The sequence below is a fragment of the Leucopleurus acutus genome, assembly GCF_964270905.1.
Source record: "Leucopleurus acutus genome assembly, chromosome: 17".
NCBI classification, from domain to species: Eukaryota; Metazoa; Chordata; class Mammalia; order Artiodactyla; family Delphinidae; genus Leucopleurus; species Leucopleurus acutus.
In genome coordinates, this window is record NC_139159.1 from 75,851,872 (window position 1) to 75,868,941 (window position 17,070).

The 17,070-nt window shown below is 48.3% G+C and overlaps 1 protein-coding gene across 1 annotated transcript in view; it reads left to right on the top strand.

The window, feature by feature from the left end:
- TG (thyroglobulin) overlaps nt 1-17,070 on the top strand; it is a gene marked incomplete at both ends in the record, with an annotated part of 242,360 nt that overhangs the window by 69,618 nt on the left and 155,672 nt on the right. The window contains 3 exons of the mRNA XM_082858577.1: nt 3,943-4,134; nt 9,398-9,562; nt 16,792-16,857. Coding sequence (XP_082714703.1) covers nt 3,943-4,134; nt 9,398-9,562; nt 16,792-16,857 — 423 coding nt within the window. The remainder of the gene's footprint in view (nt 1-3,942; nt 4,135-9,397; nt 9,563-16,791; nt 16,858-17,070) is intronic.

The window sequence follows — 17,070 nt, forward strand, 5'->3', positions numbered from 1 at the left end:
GGTGGGAATGAGGATGCTTTCAGAATGATGCAATGCTTTTAAAACAGTGTGTGGCGTGTGGTAAACAGCCAGAGGAGGGCTTCTACGATCTTTGTCACTCTTGCTAACAGTTTCCCGATGACCCGAGGCAATGGCTGTGGACCGGAAGATAGGCCGGGGACCTGAGTGAGGACTGGGGTGGGGGGCGGCATTGGAATGAAGGTGGCAGGCATGTCACTTCCTTAGGTCTGAAGCTCCGGGCAGGCAGCCTGCTCCCAGCAGCTTCAGAATTGCGCTGCGAGCAGCTGGCGATGGAGAGGATGCCTTGGACCAGGCCCAGGGCCTCGGCCGACCTCGGTAGCAGGCTCAGCCCACGGCAGGGACAAGCGTCTGTGTACTTTTGTCTCTGGTCCTTCTTTCGCCTAATACCTCCATCCTGTCTGAAATGAGAGCTCCCCTGGGAGAATGGAGTCCAGCAGAGCTGGGTTTTCTCTGATCTCTGGCCAGGTTTTAGAATTTCTGCCCCAGTGTTTATTCCAATTATTTTTACTACCCATTTTGAAAAATGACAGAGCACAGAGATTATTTTCTGAAAAGGAAAACCAAAATAAAACAAGTAACCCCTCTCAAAAATGTTCTTTAAAACCCTACTTTGGCCTTTTATCATATTTTTTAAAAAAGGCAATTGTATTTCTTTTTAAGTGTTTGTTATTTTTTTCTCCTCCTTGTCTCCTGAAAGTTTATACTGTGGGGGAAAATTGCAAGGGAAATCGTGAAGCTTCTTTGCTGCCAAGCTAAATCAAGGGCAGAAATGTTTTTTGCCTTTTTTTGTTTTGTTTTGTTTTGCCTTTTATATTTTCAAGCAGAAAATGCACAGACCCAGCCATTCTGGGTTCTGTTGTAATGAAAAGAGAAGAGATGTAAACTGGATCTGGCTTTAGATTCCCCCGCTCCCAACGTACTAGTTCTATCTTTGATCAGGAACAACTTCTTTATTTTACTTTCTGTAAAGTGGGAATAAAGTGGCACAGCTGAGCAGAAAAGGACACAGTTTCTGAAAGTCTCCTGCACAGTCCATGGCACCCAGTAGGTAGTCAGCATGTCCCTCCACAGGCCTGCGCTTAAGTGACCTGGAAGATGGGACAGCTGGGTCCATCCTCCAGGGCCGTCCTCTGTCCTTACCCACTTAAGGTCCGTGGCCTTGACTGTGGAGGAGGAGCCATGTGATTTTTCAGTATCAAAGGAAGTCAGGGCCTGAAGGTTCCTTGGAGATTTTCTAGCCCTCATGTCACAGGTGAAGCCTAGAAACAGGAAGCATCTTGTCCCACTGCATCCGGGTGGACCAAGGACTGTAGGCCCGACCTCCCCCAACTAGGGAGCATCTCCCAGACCTGCTCCATTGTCTAGGACTCCACCACCGTGTGGGTGAGCCCAGCACTGCACGCCCCATACATGTTTACTGAGTGCCTGTGGAAGGAGACACACTTCGCAGGTGCTGTGGATGCCACTGTGATCGAAACAGACAGCATCCCTGATTGATAGAGGAATTGGTCCAGCAATAAAAGCACTTCAAGAGGGTGATAAGTGCTTTGATGAAAATGAAACAGGACTTTAGGGTAAAGATGGACGTGGGCTACCTAGAAGAGCCAAATTCATGGAGAAGAAAGTGGAACAGTAGTTACTCAGGGCTGGGGGAGGGGGGAGTGGGGAGTTAGTATTTGATGGGGACAGAGTTTGAGTTGGGAGGATGAAAAGTTCTGGAGGTGGATGCGGTGATGGTGCACAATATCATGAATGTTCTTAACGCCACTGAACTATACACTTAAAAACCGTTAAAGTGGTAAATTGTTTGTTTTGTATATTTTATGACAATTTAGAAAGGAAAAGAAAAATGAACATGAGCTGCTTTGGGTGCTCAGGGAAGGAACTTCAGAGAAGGGAATGTCGGAACTAAGGATGAGAAGGAGCCCACCGTGCCCAGATCTCAGGGCAGGCGGTCCTCTGTGCAGGCTGTGGGAGGATGCCCAGTGAGCTGAGACGCGGCCCTACCATCCAGGGCAGCACTGTGCAGTAGAACTTTCCGCAGGGATGGAAATGCTCAATAAATCTCTGCTGTCCAAAATGACAGCCAGTAGCCACAGGTAGCCGCTGAGCACTTGGAATGTGGCTACTGCAGCATGAACTCTGACGAACTGAAATTGATCTTCGAGTAGTCACACATGGCTTGTGACTCCTGCTGTGAGAGCGGGGACTGTGTCCAGGGAATCACAGCTGGTGGGGCAGCAGTAGCTGTCTCAAGTGGCTTAACTGTAGCGTGAAGGATGACAGAGCCTTAGTAGAGGCACAGACAGAATGTAAGAGAGATCAAGGGAGGGAGATGAATTCTAACCGTATAAAGCTGGGAGATGGGCCCTTTAAGTCAAGCTGGGCTTTGGTGAAGGGTGGGCGGGGGCTTGGCCTGGCACAGTTAGAGGACAGTCAGGCAGAGGGGGGCTGCGTGAGCGAAGGCTTGGAGGAAGAAGATGCTGGCCTTTTGGAGACCTGTAATGTATCTGCTGAGCGTCAGCTAAGGGCCAAGCTCATGGTTCAGCCTTTTAATGTCCAGTCTATCGCTTCATCCGCTCAGCATCTGTGAGGATTATATACCATCCTCGCCGGTTACAGAAGGGAAAGCTGAGGCTCGGAGGACCTAAGAACTCACTTGCCAGGGGTGCTGCGGGGATTCGCACTCGGGTCCGCCTGGTTCTGAAGCTTGCACTCTTGCTCCCACGCTGTAAGGTCTCCACCACCTTTAGGTGCATGTGTTGGTTAAGACCTGGTGACCTGTCAGGCCACTGGGAGGTCAGGGCGGCCAAGCAGGGCGGCCAGAAGCCCTGTGGTGTTCTTTCTGCCGCCAGCAGCCGTGTGAACCTAGGCCAGACTGTTCACTCGTTAAGGTTCTTTCCTCAAGTGCAAAATGGGTATAATAATAACACAGACATGTTGGCTATAGTGAAATATATATATCTGAAAAAACCTCATATTTGCAAAAAGATGCTCTAAAAATAACTGGGCTTTTATGGGAAAACGAGACTTAGGGACAGGCAAAACTCAAACCATGCCACTTCTAGCCAGAGGACTGACAAAAACAGTAACAATCCGATTTAAAATGCTAGCAAAACTTTAAAAAGAGACATATTGACTCCATCACAAAGAAATGCTACAGTAAGTGTGAAGGGCAGCGTAGCTTGATGGGGGAGGGGAAGGCCTGAAGAGGTTGAGGCACAAAGATGCACGAAGAGAAGGGAAAACGGCCGTCCTCACTCTGAAGACAGAGCCGCTGGCTGGTCTGAGGCAGAGGAAATCCATGGGCTGATGGGCGTCATGTTGTCCTGTGTTTCTGTAGCTTGCTGCCTTCAGCTGCACGTGTATGTGCTGCACTCACCTGTAGTTGGATGACACAAGGCAGCGACAAGCTGGGAACACTGCAGATCAGCCAGTGCAACCTCAGCATTGCAGCGGCCGAGCTGCCTGGGCACCACGTGTTCAAACCACTTTGCCTTACAGAAACACACGTGACAGCAGAGCAGTCCGAACCAAACTCAAGGGCAGTGAACATTAAGTGAGGCTGTCTAGGTAAAGCACGTGGCCTGGTGTCTGTGTGTATAGTTAGAGCTCAGTAAATATTTGCTGGTAATAATAAAAACCATAATAAATGCCAGTCCTCCACACCTCCCCTTCAGACCCTCAGAGGTGTGGTGGGTGTTTGTCTAGGTCTGCTGCTTTGGGGCCATGGCTTTGGTGGGCTCCATTGCTCTGCACACACGGGAGACCCAGGATTTTCATGGCACAGAGAGCATCTCGGTGGACCGCACCCTGTACCTGGTGTGGTCAGAGGGCCCACTGTCATGTGACCAGCACGCTCTGCTCAACTCTGCATTGTTTTGAGATCTTAAAAAAATTTTTTTTCTACCTTTTCCCCAGGCCAAGAATTCACCATGACAGGTCAGAAAAGCTTTGAACAGACTGGTTTCCAAAATGTGCTCTCTGGCATGTACAGCCCCGTCACCTTCTCAGCGTCAGGAGCCAGTCTGACCGAAGTCCATCTCTTCTGTCTTCTTGCCTGTGACGGTGATTCCTGTTGCGATGGCTTCATCCTCACGCAGGTCCAAGGAGGTAATGTGACAGTGAGGGCTGGGGCTTCCCTCTTCCACGACCTGTGGTCTACAAAGTTTGGGGAAGGCGCGGGATTGCAGAAGACAGGATCCACAACACGGAGAATGCCTGGGGAAGCGGCCACACTCACTTAGAAAGTGATATGCACAAAATTAGGGACTATCACGACCCTTCCAACAGGTCACATACTATGTTGGCCACTTTGCGTTTGAATACCACGTTTTTCCTTAGTTCTGCCTTCAGAGGAGATATTTCGAGCTTCATTTTCACAAACCAAGAAACTGAGGCTCAGAGAATTCAACTAGCTGCTCCTAATCACCCTGCTCCTGACACAGTCACGAGTGATGGAGCTGAGATTTGAGCCCAGGTGTATCTTCAACAGCATCTCACTGCCGCTTCTGAAGCCTGGACCCACCACACTTGGTTGAAAAATGTTAGTTCATTCCCATCACCCATGATCGTTCATTCAGTGATTGATTATTTATTGAGTGCCTACTGTATACCAGGTCATGTGACCCATAGGGCTGGAATTTTCAGTTGTCTCTCAACAGTGGGAATAGACTTCTGTTTACAGAAATAAATCCGTGTCCTTGGCTACGTAGCCTCGTGGTTGTTGAGAAGGGGCTTAGGTCAGACGGACCTGGGTTCTAGTCATCACTCTGTAACTATCTCACTTTTCTTGAACAAATTGCTTAAACTAAGTTGTAGGTCCCTTATCCATGAAAGAGAGATAATGATAATTCCTATTTGACTATTTGTTATAAAGATACTGGGTGCAAAATGCTGGACTTGAGCTTGGCTCCTGGTATGCTATTAATTTAGTGACAGAGGGACTTCGCTGTGACCAACTGCATGATTGGCAGCTTCAGCTAATGGAGAATTCTGAAGATTAAAAAATATATGAAGTAGTCTTATATATCTTTTTATGACCCTCACTTCCAGTCAGCTATAAACCTTAAGTGATCACCATACCTGTGAACTCCAATGTTCCAGGTATTGGGAATCTATAAAAGGAGCTTAGAATGTGGTCGGGGAGGCGAAGGTACCATGAAGGACCATAACCTTCACTCCCTCATCTGTGCTGCCATCCAGGCACGTATGGAGCTCCGCTGTGCACCAGGCTCAATACATAAGGCGACACAAGTGTCTGAGGCCGTAGGAGGCTTGAGTGTAGAGGAGGGAGATGTCAAGGGGGCTTGGTGGTCAGGGAGAGCCTTCTGGAAGAGGAGAGACTTGATCCAGGCTTTGCGGGATGGGTAATGTTTAGATGGTAAGAGAGGAGAGAGAGTCTGGTCAGAGTGGGTATTCCTGGGAGCTGAGCTCAGTCGGGGACACCATGTATTCTGGAGAACATCATCTATGACACTGGACTTATCAGTCTACAGACCCAAGGCTATGATCAATTCCAGCAATTCCAGCATCTGTACATCATTCCCTCCAGACTCAGAGGTAGATACTGTTGGCTGTCTAGCTTGGTCACCTGGGACAGTTGTATGGTGAGTGATGGAAGATATCGGGTGTCAGATTTGGTGATGGGAAAGGGATATTTGGGAAGGTCCATATGGAGTGGTATATGCTAAGTATGAAGTGGCTTTAAGACATTCACAAAATGTGGACTGAGCTTTTGGATACAAAGATGCAGAGCTCAGAGAGGGAGTCTGGGTGGGAGATGGAAATGTGTGAACAGCCAGCATTGAGGTAGTAGCAGAGGTGTGGGTACGGATGGATTTCCTAGGAAGGGGGTGCTGGGTGAGAAGATGGAGGAGAGTGGGACTGATCCCTGGGGAATATCTACATAACTGATGAAGAATCTGCATAGAAGACAGAGAGGAGGAGACCCAGGAGAGCAGCAGGTCATAGAAACCAGACTGGAGACGGTTGAAAGATGAAGGAAGTTGTCAACAGTTTTGAATGCTGCTGGGTGTTCAGACAAGGTGGTTCCTGAAAAATGCTGAGTTCAGCTCGCAGTGGTCAGCAGAGGCTACAGTGAGAATGTTTTGTTGGAGGTCAAAGGAGCCCAGGCAGGAATGTGGATTGAAGTAAGTTGAATCCTAAAATTCCTTCTAGGTTTAATGCTTTGTGGTTATGTGATGCACATTCATGTCAGTGTTTAGATAAGCAAAAAAATAGACATTGTACACACACATATACACGGACACACGCACACAGGCACACCTCATTTTATTGTACTTCATCGTGCTTCGTAGATGCTGCGTTTTTTTACAAATTGAAGGTTTGTGGCAACCCTGCGCCGAGCAAGTCTATCGCGTCATTTTTCCAGTAGCATTTGCTCGCTTTGTGTCTCTGTGTCACATTTTGGTAATTCTCAAAATTTGTCAAACTCTTTCATTATTATTACATTTGTCATGGTGATCTATGATCAGTGATCTTTGATGTTACTGTCGTAAAAAAGATTACGACTCGCTGAAGGCTCAGATGCTGGTTAGCATATTTTAGCAACAAGGCACTTTTAAAGTAAGGTATGTACTTTGTTTTTTTAGACGTAATGCTATTGCACCCTTAGTAGACTACAGTATAGTGTGAACATAACTTTTATAGGTACCGGGAAACCAAAAATTCCATGTGACTCACTTTCTTGCAACTTGTGCTTTATTGTGGTGGCCTGGAACCAGACCTGCGACTGCTCTGAGGTGTGTCTGTATATGTCTTCTTGATGTGTGCCTATATTTAGAAACACTGCAATTCAAATCCAGGGTGCTTTCTGCCTTCTTTAATCTTAATGTCTTTTCTGAGGATACCACAATTTCCCCAGATGTTCGATTACTCACCAGACCACAAGATTTTTCAAATTGGAAAGGTTGACTTCATTTTCCTTAGGATCATCTATGGAGTAATTACTTTGTTCTGGGGAGCAGTAAAGCCCACACAATCCTTTTTTCCATGACATTTCTGGCTAGCAGTTTGCCTGTCTTTCCCTCCCGGTGTAACCCGTGATCCGTGAATTATGTTGATCTGAACAACCACCTCGCAATGCTGCAAGTTAAGCTTTTCTTTGAGACACACATCAAACATCAGGCAGATGTTTTTCCCAGTCTCGTCTGATGGGCAGTCCTGGAATTTTAACTTGTGAAGCTTTGGCTGGATCTGCTGATGACCAGGAACAGAATCCCGCTACATGCTTTTACTGCAGTCTGGAAGGGCATTTAATTTCTGGTAGAGTCCCCCTCCTCCCCGCCCCCTCCTCCCCTGCAGGACTCCAGCCCCTCCAACCTCCAACCCTGAAATGGCTTTGTTTCCACTGATAATTATTAGTGAAAATTCATGAGGCTTCTGGACCTACATTTCATGAGCCTACTGGTAACACAACAAGGAGTTGAGGCAACTTGGAAATGGGGTTCAGTGGCACTTGTGTGGCCTGAGGCTCCCGGGAGCGTAATTGAAGCTGGCTCACGTGATCAGCAAAGTGATTTCAAATCTCCAGCTGGCGCCCACCTCTCAGACACCCGGAGTTCTCATCGACACTTGAGCATTAGTTAAAGAAAGCTGCCTGCGTTTCTCTTCCCAGGTCCGAGAGCCGGAGGAAAAACGTGCCCCACCTCTTGTTTAAGTCCATGATTCTTTCTTTGGCTTCAGAGAGGGGCAGCCGCAGAGCTCAGTCTTCCTCTGGGCTCTCGGCAGGCGCTTACGCACCCCTGCTGCCCTGTGCTCGGCTCCGGCTCTGGATCCGGCCAGGCCAGGCAAGGCACTCACTGCCCTCTGGTCCTTCCTCTAGTTCTGTGCAGTCACTCAAACAGCCCCATCTGTGAAGTGAAGTGGCCTCACCAGCTCAGGGATTCTGGGACCCGGCTGTGCGCTAGGATCACCTGTGGTGCTGTTCACAGGACTAATTCCCAAATGCCACCCTTGCGACCTGTCAAGTTGGAACCTCTGTAGTTGGTGCCCAGGAACAAGCACTTTCAAAGCTCTCTCTGATTTTGATATAATCGGTCTAAACGCCCTGGTTTGAGAACCACCGAGTTAGTGGGTCTCTCAGGTAACTTTTTACCACAAAGATGCTGCGGATGATAATGATGACGATTAGTTTTAACTACTCAGGTTAACAGTGGGACAGGAGAGAACAAAATGTCAAATTCATAAGCCCGGCATCCGTGAGTCACCTACGTTGGGGAGATTTTGGTGCAAGAAGTTTGAAACTTATCTGGATTTGGACATAAGTTAGGATAAAGAAGGGAATAGGGGCTGCGGGGTGGTATATTTCCTTTTTCTTTTCTTTTCTTTTTTTCCCCCAGGAGAATCTGAACAACTATACTACCTAGCAGGGTTATGTATCCAAATAATATATAAAGTATTTAATTTCTAGATCTCAATAAATTCAGGCAATGTACTTAACTTATATGAAGCTCAGTTTCCTCATCTGTGAGATGGAGAAAATAATGTCAATAAGAATTAAGGAGATTAATATACTTAAAGTGCTTATCATAGTGGGTGGTACATCACAGGCATCCAAAACGTTTGAGTTACTTATATTTACCAAACTCAAATCACTATCAAATTCAGTTAGCGTGGGGGTAGGATTTTCTGCTACTGAATAAATTCATAACATTAGGGTAGCTTTTTTAAAATTCAGAGTTAGAAGATATATTCAAGACAAAATAGTCCAATGCCTTCCAATTACCAAATCTAGTAATGGATTTCTCTCTATGCACCCCGGGGATATGGGCACACAGCCTTGGCTTGGTTACATCCAGAGACAAGGAGCTCATTTCCTAACAGGGAAGCTTGTGCCATGGGTGTATAGCACTTGGCTTTTAATAGTTCCTTACTTTGAATCTAAATACTGCTTCCTGAGCTCCTTCAAGATTGATCTCCTGTTTGTGTGTGTGTGTGTGTGTGTGTGTGTGTGTGTGTGTGTGTGTGTCTACGAGAATGAGAGACAGAGAGAGAGAGAGAGCTGTTTATTTCCTTGAAGCCTCAAAAAGATGGAAAATGGAGACAGAGGATTCTGGCAGTAAGACCCCTGGTGGTATCAGAGGTGTCATTGCTGCTGTCCCCATGAAGAAGGGCTCTCATGGAGGAGGAGGTGGTGTCCCTCCTCTCAGGAATTTTCCAGTAAGACAACTGCAGGACGATTGGGGAAGGATAGCCCAAATTAAAACCAGGCTACTGAGTTCCGGTGTCCACTCCCGAGGAGTTGTTGCCCGCCCACAGCCTACAAGCCTCTCAGGGCACAGACGTGTGTCTCTAAAGGGGCTCTGCTTGGTCCCCATCACACTGACCTCTCTCCCATCTCATGACTCTGTAGGTTCCATCATCTGTGGGTTGCTGAGCTCTCCCGATGTCCTGCTTTGCCATGTCAGAGACTGGAGGGACCCTTCGGAAGCTAAGGCTAAAGCTGCGTGTCCTGGGGTGACGTATGAGCAAGACAGCCGCCAGGCGACGCTGCGTCTGGGAGGCCAGGAGTTCAAGAGTAAGCCTCTGCCTTCTGCATGTGTGCGTTCCTTCACAATGAGCTGTCCCCACCAGCAAGGTCTGCTCCTTTGCTGTGAGCCCTCTCCATACCCTGAGGTGTTTATCCTTCTGAAAAGAAACTGTACCCAAGAGGGGCAGAAAAACAACCAGAGCATCTCAGCAGCGCGCCACGGGAAGCGTGACATAGCTCTGGGGCCGCAGGTTGGCTGGGGGGAGGCTGGCTCAGCAGGGCAGCTGCCCTGACCTTGACCGGGCTCTTTCACGTGTCTCGGGGGTCACTTGGTGGTTGACCGCTCTTGTCTGGACTTGGCCAGGGTGGCCTGGCCCTACTTCATGTGCCTCTTCTTCTGGATGAGCACGTTCTCCTATGGGCAGAATCAGGAAAGAACAAGGGAAACAAGCCAGGCCGTTGAAGGTTGAGGCTTGGGTCTGTCCCTGTCACCACTGCCTCACTGCACTGGCCCGGCCCGACTGGAAGTCAAGAGTGGGGAAACATACTCCATCCTTTAGTGGCAGGAACTGCAAAGTCCAGTGTAAAATGTGTGACTACAAGGTAGGGGGAAGAACTGGGGCCAAAGATGCGGTCTGTCCCCCAGGGCTATCTCCCTGGGTGTATTTCCCCTCTGTCAGTCAAGGAATTCCAGGAGATAACCACAGCACTGCCCATCCTAGATACAGGGGCCCAAGGAACTGTTGGCCCCCCGACAGGGGCTCCACTGACAGAAATAACCGTTGAGCTTGCTCCTTGCCCTTTTTTCCTTCAGAAGCTCTTCCAACATTTTCCATAAGCGTATAAGCACTGGATCTAGCGATCCCCCCTGAGATCATTTGCCCCACCCCTCATTTTACAGGGAGGGGCCTTAGCACCCGAGGCCCCGGCGGCCAGTCAGCTCTCTCTCTGCCTCCCCCAGCCCCGGCCTCTGCTGCCTCTCAGCAGACCTCCACCAGGGAGGAGTGGAGACTGCTCTGTCCTGAGCCAGGGACCACCACGCCAGGGCTACTCAGTGTGGTCGGGACCAGCAGGCTTGGCATCACCAGATGATCATGAGAAATACAGATTCTCAGGCCTCTCCCCAGACCCCAGGGAGGCCCCAGGAATCTGTTCTAACAGGCTGTCTGGATAATGCCATGCCCGCTAAGTTTGAGAAGCACTGAGTAGGTGACCTGGAAGTTTCCTTCCGACCTGGAGAGTCTGAGTTTTCAGCGTAAATGGGGCCCAGCTGCTCACTTCCCTCTTCCGGACCCAGTGTGCGGTTGGCGGCAGCCTGGTCCATCTTGTCTCCTCTCTGCGCTATTTATCTGCCAGCCTGTGAACTCAGAACTTGACCCCATGGTTCCAGTCCACCCTCTGAGTTGAGAAGGGTGAAAGCATGAGCTGGTGTCAGCCAGAGAGAGGAGAGGAGGGGACTGGGCAGAGGTCAAAGGAGCCGTGAGATGCCCTGGAAGGTGGTCCTCTAAGGGCTGGCAGAGACCATGTCCTTTCTCCCGGAGAAGTTTCCATGCTTCTCAGTGTACTGCAGCCCTTGGGGTTCTAATGGCAGAGAGCTCAATGTCACCTCCTCCAAAAGCCCTCCCTGACTACCCCTGCAGGTCTTATTGCTTCCTCCTCTGCAGAGCTTCGTGCATGCTCCATGCGTTGCTCTGTTAGACAGCGCAGTGGGCAGTGCATCTAAACCCAGCCTTTGCCTGGCTGCTTCTCTCCCTGGCCCAGCTTAGAGTTTGCCCCCTGGTGTTGAATCCCACCTTTGGACACCAGCTGTGTGACCTTGAGCAAGCCAGTAAATACCTTCAGGCCTGATTGCTAATGGAGTAATGACAGTTTCCCTCTCACTGGGTTGTGAAGATGAAAGGAGAGGGTAAACAATGGCAATGGTGATAGAAACATCTTCTGTGGTGCTCACTAGGAGCCGGGTCCTGCTCCAAGGTCCTGGCCTGTTCTAACTCGTGAATCCTCAGCACAGTGCTTTAAGGGAGGTACTACTGGGACTCCCCTGGTGGTCCGCGCTTCTACTGCAGGGGGCATGAGTTCCATCCCTGGTCGGGAAACGACAATCCCGCATGCCGCGTGGTGCAACCAAAAAGAAAATAAAGTTTAATTTAAAAAAGGGAGGGACTAGTATCATTATCCCCATTTTACAGCTGAAGACACTGAGGCACACAGAAGTGGGGTTTTCCTAAGGTCTCAGAGGTTGCATGTAGAAGGGAGCTGAAACCAGGCATTCTGGCTCCACAGTGACGTTCATAACTGCTTCCCTATATTGGCACTTACAGATGATACACGTGTAGAACTTAGTATGGTCTCTAACACACAGTATTAATATTAGGTGATTTTATTATCATTTAAAAATCTGTCATTTTTTGTTATATTTAAGAACTGGACTTACTATATAATATATAATAAGAACTGTGTCTTATTAATTTCTGGATTCACACCATGGAGCATAAAACCTGGCATAGAGAATATACATAGTATCTGTGGAATGCCTATTTACCAAAGCCTGGAAAAAATATTGCAGAATTTGTGGAATTCCATGAGGTTTAGTTTCTTTTGGGGTAAGTAAAATCCAATAGCTTATTTCTATGATGGATAGTAAACACATGGTATCCATTACTCTGAGAGGTAGCCCAGTGTGGAAACAAGCATTTGAAGAAAGACATATGATCCATTCATGGGCAATAAATCCAGAGTGAAATGCTTAACACAGAGTGTGTGCTTGGTACGTGCCCAAGAAGTGAAGACTATGCCCTTGTCTGGCCTCCCTGAGGAGGAGTGATTACCGAAGACTTTTGAAGTTCTTTATTTTTTTCAGTGCCCTCTGTGTATGTATATATTTTGGGGTGCTGGCAAAGCTTTAAGAAGGGAACCCTCTGATGGGGATTTCAGGCAGCCTGAGGCATATTCATGATGTTCCAGATTGAAGGTTGACTTGCACACAGACTGATCTGGAGGCCACCTCCAATTGGGAACAATAGGGCCACATCCTTCCTTCCCACGGTAAGACATCAGCCTTCAGTACAATTAACCCTTGAGAAAATAAACATAGGGATCTGAATTCTTACTAAAGTGTGAAGAGCTGATAAGTACCTTTTCCTAATGGCAGATATTGATGGAGGGATACTGATGGAGGGAAAGAGGAGTGAGGATTCCAGGTATCCGAGCAACTGAAGGAGACACTGTGGAGTGGGATTGGTAGCACGTGGGAAGGGGATAGGGATAACAAAGAGGATTTCTAGCCCTCCCACGGTTGGTTGAGGGCCAGCCTCTTCCTTCCATTTTGCAAATGGTTAGATGGTCTTTAAAATACAGACTCTGGAATCAGACCCCAGGATTCAAATCCCAGTGTGAATGCTTACTAGTTATATGAGCTCTCTGTGTCTTGGTCTTTCCAATTATAAAATGAGGATAATGGTGACTTCTGACGCCTGGGGAGATTGGGAGGATTATAGGAGGAAAGCATGTGAAGCACTTGGAATAGTGCTTGGAGCGAGGCGGGCACTCAGTAGATACTGGAGACCCTGGAGCAATGGTTGGCATTTAAAGTACTGCAGCTGAATCCTGCTTCCCCACCCATCCCCCAGTTCCGTGACCTTGTTCAGAGCACCTAACCACCCTGAGCCTCAGGGTCTTCATCTGTAAAATGGGGGCACACTTTTAAAATATATTACATAAGACAGTGCTAACGTGCTCTACAGGCTGTAGTTCAAGGTATCGTTTTCCGAACCCCAAGTCCCTGGTCCCCCAGTTGCACATGCAGCAGAGGCGCTCTGTAGGATGTCGGGTCTGGACATCCGTTCTCACTGTTCAGCTCACCGGTACGGCAAGGGTCTGCCTCAGCAGGTGGTTCATGGAGAATGAGTATTTTCTTATAAAATGTAAGTGAATTGATTGCCAGTTGTAGGAAATCACAACCCAACGGAACACACTAAATTCAAATAATAAGGGCGTCAGCATCCGTGCCGCATTTTACAAAGCATTTTCACATCCATCAACTCAGCTGATCCTTTTGACAATCTGGTGAGGCAGAGGCAACCTGAGGCAGAAGTGTGAGGTTATATCACACTTTTGCTCATGGGGGTGAATTTTATAGCCGTGACGTGTCACACTTCAAGAAACTATCTTTACATTAAGTGCCATGGCTGGGGCTTCAACTCAAGCTTTGGAGACCGGAGCTGTCAGGGGCATCTCTCACTGTCTGCTGCAATGGCCCTGCATCTAATTTACTGGAAGCAGAAAAGTGCTTCAGAGGTATCCTTGTATCATACCAGCAAATTAAGGAGTCTGGTAATTGAGAATTTTGCTCCCTGGACATCTCTCTGGGGCTGCTGTACTTCAGATATTGGGGAATGAAGGTCATCTACCAGCATATTCTATTTCAAGATTTTAAAGGGCTGTGGGGAGAAGGGAACAAAAGGTGCAGGAAAGGCAGCGGGTCAAGTGTGCACTGCAGAGATGAGCTGGGAGGGGCACGACAGCCATGGCGAGGGGAGTTGCTGAGCTAGCCCAGCTGTCACTTGTCCTGACAAGCAGCTGGGTGTGAGGTGCCAGGCCAGGTAGCAGACTACAGAGACAGGTAGAGTGGTTTCCGCTCTCAAGGAGCTCACAGGCTAGTTGTGGTGACAGATATGGACATTATTAAAGTATAGTGGGCCTCCTATTTGCTCATCTTATGGACTGATGAAGGATTGTGGGATGCAGAACCCCCTTTAGCACTTCTCTCCTCTTTCATTAAGCCAGCCAACTCCATGGGAGTAGGGTAGACTTCTAATATTACCCAGAACAAACAAATACACCCCAAAACAAACAACCCCACAAATCACCCGGAAGCAGTCTTATCAGCACGTTTCACTGGCTGTGAGGTTTCTCTTTCCTGTCGCCGATTTGTGTTTAAACTGGTGCCAGGTTGGCGTGTGTCTCCGTAGAAGAGTCCACTCGGGGTCTGCCTCTCCCAGATTCCCAGTGGACGCATCAGGTGTTCTAAGCTGTTTGGTGTTGTCTGGATCATCTTCTTGTTTCTAAGAAAAAAGGCTTGGGAAGCTCTGGGGCTGCACATGCCCCATTTCTGACAACACCTTGCAGTGCAGATGAATTAAAAAATAGGCAGACTGAACATCCCCTAGTGCCCACAGGGATTTAAAATTGGATAGGAAAGACAGGCCTTGGAAGAAATACTCCTGGGTTTTTTCTACATCCCAAAGGCTTCATGTTGTTGATTAATGGTGAGGCTCAGCCCGATGGCTGGCGTTCTCTTTGTGGGAGTCTGTTTTGTATCAATGATTGTCACTACCTTGGGGTGCTGGGAGCTGAGTGGAGGAACTTACATGCATCTGTAATGTTCATGGTCACCAAGGGCATCTGGAGTAGATGTATGATGGACACCTAGACACAGGATGCCTCTCTTAGTTCTTTACGGTAGCTGTCATTAGGAGTAAGCTAATGACAGAGCCTGAGACGAGGATTCAGAGCCTGAGACAAGGATTCAGGTGTGTAGTTTATGTAGGAAGGGCAAGGAATATAAGTAGAGACGTGGTGGAAGTGATGATACAGAGAAGAGAAAATGGCCTGTAAAAGAGGGACTCTGAAACCTAGGTTTTCCAGTTTAGGATCGTGCCCACTCCCACGTCGTAGATTCAAACTACTCATACCACGTGCCCCCCAACCCCCACCCCAGATGTAGCACGCGATCTCTGCAGAAGTGTCCTAAAGTCAATTAAGACCACACAACATCCATCAACCCTCGAGGGTCAGGCTCCATGCCAAAGCCCCACAGTTCTAAATGTGTGTGTGTTCCTGCAGCCTTGATTACAGAGAGAGCAGATCACATAAGGCAGAGTCTGCAGGCCCGTTTGTGCAGCAGGGGTATTTTAACTCAGTTACTGTGGAAGGCATGGGACGATGTCTGGAAAGTCTAAACCATGAGCCAGGAAGAGGAGGGATGAGGTTTCCTTCTGTTCTATGTGTCTTCTCACCATCAGCAGTATTGAACTGGGGAAGTTTGGGGGAATGGAGTGCAGGATCAGAAGTCTGCATTAGGAAAACTACTTTGGTGGCCAGCCTTCTTGTGCTTGGGCAGATGAGGCTCTGCCCTTACTTGGTGGACTCTGAAAACCATTGATGCTTTGTTTTCCCTATTCGTTTGTCTTTGCATTCGTTACGGTGCTGAACACTGGTTCTATGGCAGGGATAATAATAGGTGTGGGTGATATAAAGAGGAATAAGGCCCACTCTCAGCCCCTGGAAGCTCACAGTACATTCAAGGAGCTGGAAAATTATGGTCAAGCATGAGGTTGAAGACAGACATTCCCAGCCTCACAAATACCATCCCCATTTGCCAATGGGGCAAGACTCTCCGAGGACGTAAGTGACAAGGAAAATTAACAGAGCTGTTGAGGCTTCTATGAGTTTGGTTCACTTTAAACCAATCCATAGTTCCTTAAGTGATTCTCAGTGTCGCAGGATCCTGACCCCTCCCCACAATAGTCCTTTTGGTGCTCTAAGAAAGACACGTGGGCTCTGGTTTTGGAGGATGGAGGGAACGAAAAGTGCCCACTGAACTGAGACGGTGTCTTGACACCGTAAAATGAGGCAGGCAGCTCGAAATGATCAGTGGGTCTATTTATTATAGGGTAACTTGCTCACAGGGTGGGATGGGGATTGAGCATCAATGCTCTGGAAGCATTAGTAGCTGCACGCTGCACTACTGAGGAGCCGCTAGGACAATTCTATAATTAACCTAGAGTATGGGGGTACGTGCTTGGAAACAGGACGTGCATTCCTAAGTGAAGATTTATGAATGGGTAACTAGTCTCATGGGTGCTGGGAATACATCAGCCAAGGTCTTCATCATTGTTTGGAGGCTACCAGAGCATAGAGGCCACCTGGACCTAACGATCATTAAACAATATCTATTAACTACAAAGCCCTTGATGACAGAGAAGTGATTTATGGCACAGTACGGCCCTAGGCAGGGTCAGTGGAAGGACAGAAAGGATTGTAGGGGCCCAAGATGGCATCAGTTATGCTAACATCCATAATTCTGGCCAGCTCTGGTTTTGTACCAGCTGCTGGAGGAAAGCTTCGAGAAGATTTGGGGATGTGCCTTGTGTGGGAAACAGAGTTTCAGGCCCAGGAGGGGCCAGTGTCGGGGAGGAAAGGCGGTCATGATCACGGTGGGCCCCCAGTAGGAACAAGCGCACTCAAGCGCATACCAACAAACATCTTCTTTGCAGGTCTGACACCCCCGAGAGGAAACCGGAGCACCTTTACCAGTTCCCAGCAGGTTTATCTCTGGAAAGGTAAGCTCTGTGGTGGGAGGGGGTGAACAGACACTGATCACAGGAGACGGTCTGGACCCACTTCTCACTCACAGGGCACTCTGCTCCCCAGAGACAATGTAGAGATTTACTTTCGAAGTGAGTGCTCTGTGTGGATAGAAGGGCCCCAACGCTCATCAGATAAGATACCACAGTGTAAAACAAAAATGAAAAGTGTGGAAACCTAAGGGAGGA